The 7899-nt window shown below is 37.4% G+C and overlaps 2 protein-coding genes across 2 annotated transcripts in view; both read left to right on the forward strand.

Annotated features, from left to right (window-relative positions):
• The window catches only part of LOC121376054 (histone acetyltransferase KAT6B-like), a 30776-nt gene extending 26368 nt beyond the window's left edge, over positions 1-4408 (forward strand). Inside the window, exons 6-8 of the mRNA XM_041503831.1 lie at positions 1080-1143; positions 2463-2622; positions 4250-4408. Coding sequence (XP_041359765.1) covers positions 1080-1143; positions 2463-2622; positions 4250-4393 — 368 coding nt within the window. The 3' untranslated portion in view covers positions 4394-4408. The remainder of the gene's footprint in view (positions 1-1079; positions 1144-2462; positions 2623-4249) is intronic.
• Positions 4409-4465: 57 nt separating this feature from the next.
• LOC121376055 lies at positions 4466-6693 on the forward strand. Its single transcript, XM_041503832.1, has 2 exons — positions 4466-6194; positions 6270-6693. The coding sequence occupies exons 1-2, from the start codon at positions 5336-5338 to the stop codon at positions 6293-6295; spliced, it is 885 nt and encodes a 294-aa protein (XP_041359766.1). The 5' UTR covers positions 4466-5335; the 3' UTR covers positions 6296-6693.
• Positions 6694-7899: the final 1206 nt, after the last annotated feature.

The raw sequence follows: 7899 nt of genomic DNA on the forward strand, positions 1-7899 counted from the left end.
TCTTCATTGAAGGGTCAAACCTAAAACATTGCTTCCTTCACCCAGTCAACAGAGCACTCACAAGAGCTTTCTTCATTGAAGGGTCAAACCTAAAACATTGCTTCCTCCACTCAGTCAACAGAGCACTCACTAGAGGTTTCTTCATTGAAGTGTCAAACCCAAAACATTGCTTCCTTCACTCACTAGAGATTTCTTCATTGAAGGGTCAAACCTAAAACATTGCTTCTTTCACTCAGTCAACAGAGCACTCACTAGAGGTTTCTTCATTGAAGGGTCAAACCTAAAACATTGCTTCCTTCACTCAGTCAACAGAACACTCACTAGAGGTTTCTTCATTGAAGGGTCAAACCTAAAACATTGCTTCCTTCACTCAGTCAACAGAGCACTCACTAGAGGTTTCTTCATTGAAGGGTCAAACCTAAAACATTGCTTCCTTCACTCAGTCAACAGAGCACTCACAAGAGGTTTCTTCATTGAAGGGTCTATGAAGACTACGTATCAAATGACCAAACGTTTGACATCCAATAACCAATTATTAATAAATCAATGAGCTGTAGTGGTGTCGTTAGACAGAATAAACTTTAATTGTATATGAGTATTGGTTCAGAAGGCTGGGATTGGACTTAGCTCAGTGGAGTATTGTTTGACTGAGATGAGTATTGGTTCAGAAGGTTGGGATTGGACTTAGCTCAGTGCCAGACAGTACTTCTAAGAGATCCCTCACTGCCTTTCAATATGAGTAACTGTTTGTTTAATAAGTAAATATTGAGTATATCAGATATATAAATTGTAACACTGTGGTTCTACATTGGTAGAAAAAACTTATATGAACATTGTCACAAACAGGGAAGCATATACCCTGCCAGTTGTGAAGCAAGGTAATGTATATGGCAATTTGTGTTTTTAAACGGCTATGGTATTAACAAAGTGTGACAGTGATTAAATTATGATAATTATTAATAAAATCTCAAATGCTTTGGTGCTATTTAGTTTTAATTTGTCATGTCCTAGGACTTTGTTTACTTGTATAGGTCTGTGTTAAGAAATGGATGTAAATAACGAGATTACTCTATTTCCAGAAGCTGGGCCGTCATTCCTGCACACGCCGTGTGATTCACCAATTGATGATAGACCAGAGGACAGGTAAAACAATATACCAATATTCAGACAAAACTCTACATAAAACGAAACAATTGATCAGGGCCACTTCCAGAAGGCGATCTTAGTGCTAACATCACTTTACGTGATAAAGTAGTTATGCAATTAAGGTGTTCGTAGCGCTGAGATCACCTTAATTGATAAGTAGTTATACACTTCATCCAATCTTAGCGCTAACATCACCTTAATTGATAAGGTAGTTATGCAATTAAGGTGTTCGTAGCGCTGAGATCACCTTAATTGATAAGTAGTTATACACTTCATCCGATCTTAGCGCTAACATCACCTTAATTGATAAGGTAGTTATGCAATTAAGGTGATTGTAGCGCTAAGATCACCTTAATTGATAAAGTAGTTATAAACTTCATGTGATCTTAGCGCTAACATCACCTTAATTGATAAGGTAGTTATGCACTTAGGATGATCTTAGCACTAAGTTCGCTTTGTGAAACGCAGCACAGGATTACAGGTACAATGTTTTTATGTAGTACTGAATGTATTAGAGTAAAAGGTGGATCCTCACTATTGTTGCTATTATTATTTTTATCTGCTATTGTACATTCAACACAAATTATGCCATATAAAACTAAGTAAATAACAAAAACAGCTACGTGTGTTTATTAGTGATATCTTGGTTCAGAAGTCTTTCAAACCTGTTAATAAGCTACCTGTCTTTAGAGACCACTTTAATTTCACCCATATCTAGTATAGCTTAATTATCTTTTGGACAGTGGTCAAATAAAAACACTGGGATATTTCCTTAACTAGCTGCTTAACGTAAATTTGATAACACCTATATTATGAATTGATTGCATGCCTATGTCACTATTTTAAATTTTTATGGTGCGTATATTAATATTCTATTAAAACTCTATAATCTTTGAAAATATCTCATTCAAGCAAATAATTAAAAATAATGTTATTTAATTAGTTCAAGATTAAATTCTTTAAGTTGCATATTTCATTGCCATTTAATGTGAATATTAAATATCATTCGAATCCCTACAACCAGTAATGTACATATTGTATACAGTTTATTGTCATTTATTTGTGTTTGTATCCTACTGAGTTGCAAAAGTTAAACCAGTTAAAATAAACCTTAAAACTTAAACACTGTTATTCTGAATTATACTTATTTGTTTATGAATCCAATTTAAAAAATTGAAGTTAGACAGTTATTCTTTATTCACTACATGTCATCCACCACAAAATACACTTTATAGTTCAAAGTAGTGATAAGAATTTCAGTTGTGAATGTTCCTGTATTATAAAGAAATAATCTGTTAATAAATATATCGTGCTAGCCGAGATGATACAGCATCTTCCACGTGGAAATACTTACCTCGGGAACCGAGGTTGGAAGGACAGATTTACCCCAATGCATCTGATTGGTCCATTGATGATGTTGTAACTTTCTTCAAGTCTGTGGGATTTGACGAACAGGCCGAAGCTTTCAGAGAACAGGTACGTGCTAGGGCCAGATCAATAATTTAGTATTATTAGTTATGGTGAGGGGGGTGTTGGATATCTGGCTAGAATCTATGTACCACTTACAAGAAAAGAACAGGTTTCTTAAAAAAGCTTATAGCTTATTATGCTGAAATGTAGAATAAAGAGAAATAAACTATACACCCAACTATTAATCCCTTGTTTTTGGACTATTTGTCATAATATAAAAATACAAGGAAAGGGAAGTTATTATGTTTGAGGGGTTTGTTGGTTCCATAGTCTAAAAATACAATTCTAAGTCTATTATAAATATGTGACGAGCACACAGTTAGCTCATAAAATTAACAAAGAACAGTTGTATGTACTTAGCGAAGTATATCGGACTCCTTTTTGTTAGCAGTGGGTACCAATACTTATAATTTCTGGTTAATGTTATGTTTGAACATCAGTTGAGAAGTGTTACAAAACAATAAAAATGTCATTTTCTATTATTATCAAATTGTGCTCTGTTCTGATTGGTGTGCTTATACCATTGACTGACTGACAGAATGTGACTGACTGTGGTTGGCTGGCTGGCTGTCTGATACTGACAGAATGTGACTGACTGTGGTTGGCTGGCTGGCTGTCTGATACTGACGGTAACTGACACTGACAGTGACAGATTGAATGACTTACACTGATGGCGACTGACTGAATGACTGGCACTCACATTGGCTGACTGACTGGCTGACTGATTAACATACAACCATCCATCCATTCATTTCTTGTGCATTCATAAATTTATTATTAATTTCTTGTGCATTCATAAATTTAGTATCCACCTAGTGTATTTATATAGAATAACAAGTTTCTACGTTTTGATATCGTGGTTATTTGGCGAGGTTTAAATAACAGTGTAACAGGCAACCTTCAGCGAGCCTGGCACACAGTTATCGAACCGAGCCACATAATCCGATATCAAACGTAGTAACGTAGTAATCTTTTTTTTGGGTCATACAACCCCTTTCAAGTTGTATTTTTGGAAACTACTACCGGAATTCGGACAATAGCATGTACCCGAAAACATCTTGTGAATGGCATAGCCAGCCTAAAAGTTATGTGTTTCCAAATTTTAAATAAAATACTTTGATATTTCAAAGTCTGTTGTGTTACAACATTACAATTTTTGTACCTTTTTCTGTGAAAATAAACTCAAGTTTATATGACTTGAAGAAGATCTACATCACTGGCTACTAGTGACTGACGTTGTTCCAATGTAAACACTATTTGCAGGAAGCTGCTTGCTTTTTTGTTTCAAAATGTTTAATTTAAAATGCTGGCTAGTTCCGAATGGGAGCGAATAATGAAGAATTGAAAAATTTGATGTTACAGGAAGTGTAAATGTTATATTTATTTATGCAGTTCAACAATTATTGTTGTAAATTAATGTTTGAAAAATGAGAAAACGACCTACCTGAAAATTGAGCAAACATCCGTCATGCTGACTACTCATTTCTTAGTGACATGACACCACTTCGAATTATCAGGTTGGGGTTATCAGGTCAATAGAAAGCATTGTTGCATGATAATATGTGTTATTCAATATATTACTCTGTAAGTATACACGACTGGTGGATAATATTATTACAATTTTCTTTTGTAGGAAATTGATGGGAAATCTCTGTTACTGATGAAACGAAGCGATGTTCTCACCGGTCTGTCAATCAAACTGGGGCCCGCGCTCAAGATCTACGTTCACGTGAAGTGCCTGCAGACCACGGGCCACAAACACAATGCAGACTTTTAGATTGGCAGGAGGAGAGCCATTGATCAGGGGTGGGTCTAGGGAGGGAGTCCAGGGGTCTATGCCTCCCCATCTTAAAATAACATTGCAAAGACTCCAAAAACAGAAAAATGTTTGCAATGCATAGTCTTGAAGCAAGCTAGAGATACTGCATTAGCACCAAATTACCACACCAATCATACCATGAATAAGAACAGTGGTAGAGCACCTGCCTGAGTTGAGATACTGCATCACCACACCACTCATACCATGAACAAGAACAGTGGTAGAGCACCTGGCGGAGTTGAGATACTGCATCACCACACCAATCATACCATGAACAAGAACAGTGGTAGAGCACCTGGCGGAGTTGAGATACTGCATCACCACCAAATCACCACACCAATCATACCATGTAAGAACAGTAGTAGAGCACCTGATGGAGTTGAGATACTGCATCACCACCAAATCACCACACCAATCATACCATGTAAGAACAGTGGTAGAGCACCTGACGGAGTTGAGATACTGCATCACCACCAAATCACCACACCAATCATACCATGTAAGAACAGTGGTAGAGCACCTGATGGAGTTAAGATACTGCATCACCATCAAATCACCACACCAATCATACCATGAACAAGAACAGTGGTAGAGTACCTGGCGGAGTTGAGATACTGCATCACCACCAAATCACCACACCAATCATACCATGTAAGAACAGTGGTAGAGCACCTGATGGTGTTGAGATACTGCATCACCACCAAATCACCACACCAATCATACCATGAACAAGAACAGTGGTGGAGCACCTGATGAGTTGTCATACTGCATCACCATCAAATCACCACACCAATCATACCATGTAAGAACAGTGGTAGAGCACCTGATGAGTTGTCATACTGCATCACCACCAAATCACCACACCAATCATACCATGTAAGAACAGTGGTAGAGCACCTGATGGAGTTGAGATACTGCATCACCACCAAATCACCACACCAATCATACCATGTAAGAACAGTGGTAGAGCACCTGACGGAGTTGAGATACTGCATCACGACCAAATCACCACACCAATCATACCATGTAAGAACAGTGGTAGAGTACCTGATGGAGTTGAGATACTGCATCACCACCAAATCACCACACCAATCATACCATGTAAGAACAGTGGTAGAGCACCTGACGGAGTTGAGATACTGCATCACCACCAAATCACCACACCAATCATACCATGTAAGAACAGTGGTAGAGCACCTGACGGAGTTGAGATACTGCATCACCACCAAATCACCACACCAATCATACCATGTAAGAACAGTGGTAGAGCACCTGACGGAGTTGAGATACTGCATCACCACCAAATCACCACACCAATCATACCATGTAAGAACAGTGGTAGAGTACCTGATGGAGTTGAGATACTGCATCACCACCAAATCACCACACCAGTCATACCATGTAAGAACAGTGGTAGAGTACCTGATGGAGTTGAGATACTGCATCACCACCAAATCACCACACCAATCATACCATGTAAGAACAGTGGTAGAGCACCTGATGGAGTTGAGATACTGCATCACCACCAAATCACCACACCAATCATACCATGTAAGAACAGTGGTAGAGTACCTGATGGAGTTGAGATACTGCATCACCACCAAATCACCACACCAATCATACCATGTAAGAACAGTGGTAGAGCACCTGACGGAGTTGAGATACTGCATCACCACCAAATCACCACACCAATCATACCATGTAAGAACAGTGGTAGAGCACCTGACGGAGTTGAGATACTGCATCACCACCAAATCACCACACCAATCATACCATGTAAGAACAGTGGTAGAGCACCTGACGGAGTTGAGATACTGCATCACCACCAAATCACCACGCCTGAGTTGTGAAGGATTGTAGGACCAACCCGTCTCAGCAATTCTATTTTTTTTATTGCATCCCGACCAGTGCTCCACAACCTGTTCTTCAGAAGTCATGGTGTGTACTGGCCTTTCTACGGAACATTGCTTGTATAAGATTGTGTTCTACTATTAGGTAGGAGTAGCCTATGTGGTGACACTCCAAAACTACCAGTTATTGACTTTCTTCTTTACTTCAACTTCGAAATTATCAAATACTGAAATGAATATTAATTTTAGTTTAATTTCTAATATTTACTCTTACTGGTAAATATTAAGTTTATATATGATTTAAATCAGAAACTTACACCATAACTAACTATATATATATATATATATATATATATATATATATTTCTCTCTCTCTCTCTCTCTCTCTCTCTCTCTCTCTCTCTCTCTCTCTCTCTCTCTCTCTCTCTCTCTCTCTCTCTCTCTCTCTCTCTCTCTCTCTCTCTCTCTCTCTATATATATATATATATATATATATATATAAAAATATAGAATATCAGGTTACTACGTTTTGATATCGCGGTTCTTTGGCGAGGTTTAGATAACGGTGTAACAGACGAGCTTCAGCGAGCCAAAGAATCACGATATCAAAACGTAGTAACCTAATAAAACTTTTTTATCATGCAACCCGTTTCAAGTTATATTTTTGTAATATTTGTCAATCAAAAGCAGTATAGAAACTATTAGTTTTATTGTGTAGAAACTACTAACGGAAGTCTGACAATAGCAAGTGCCAGAAATCATCTTGGGAATGGCAAAGACAGCCTAATCATTATGTGTTTCCAAATTTAAAAAAATACTTTGATTATATTTCAAAGTCTGTTGTGTCACAACATTAAGCTACAATTTTTGTACCAATATCTGAGAAAATAAACAAGTTTATGTGTGACCTGAAGAAGATCTACATCACTGGCTGCTAGCGACTGTGACGTCAGACGCTGTTTCAATCTAAACATTATTTTCAGGAAGCTGCTTGCTTTTTTATTTCAAAGTGCTTAATTCAAAACGCTGGCTAGTTCCGAATAAGAGCGAATAATGGAGAATTGAAAACTAAGAGATTGACGTTACAGGAAGTGTAAATGTTATATTTATTTACGCAGTTCAACAATTATTGCTGTAAATGGATGTTTGAAACTGAGGAAACGACCTACCTGAAAATTGAGCAAACATCCGTCATGCGCACTACTCATTTCTTAGTGACATGACACCACTTCGAATTATCAGGTTGGGGTTATCAGGTCAATAGAAAGCATACATACATACATACATACATACATACATACATACATACATACAAACGTGTGTGTGTGTATGTGTGTGTCGAGCGCATGCTGATAATGTGTATTCACAATGGTATTGTATAGTGCACCTACTCGACCATTTAGCTATATATAATTATGTCATTTTATTCGTAGACCATTCAGCTGCGAAATATGTATTAATATAACACTATGCATCTTTCATAATGAATGACAAGTACAGTAAACGCTGAATTCGCTTCCATTAAAAAAGAATGTGTGTTTTTTAGATTAAACTGTATGATAATCAGTAATACTTAAAAGGGTTTAAATACAGCTGTGCATTCGCATTAAGCAC

The sequence above is a fragment of the Gigantopelta aegis genome, chromosome 6, assembly GCF_016097555.1.
Source record: "Gigantopelta aegis isolate Gae_Host chromosome 6, Gae_host_genome, whole genome shotgun sequence".
In the NCBI taxonomy this organism is placed as follows: domain Eukaryota; kingdom Metazoa; phylum Mollusca; class Gastropoda; order Neomphalida; family Peltospiridae; genus Gigantopelta; species Gigantopelta aegis.

Coding starts and splice junctions, on each gene's coding strand:
- LOC121376055 (XM_041503832.1), top strand. CDS start 5,336: ATGGAGTTGAGATACTGCATCACCACCAAATCACCACACCAATCATAC. Junction 6,195..6,269: donor CTGCATCACCACCAAATCAC/CACACCAATCAT, acceptor CCACCAAATCAC/CACGCCTGAGTTGTGAAGGA.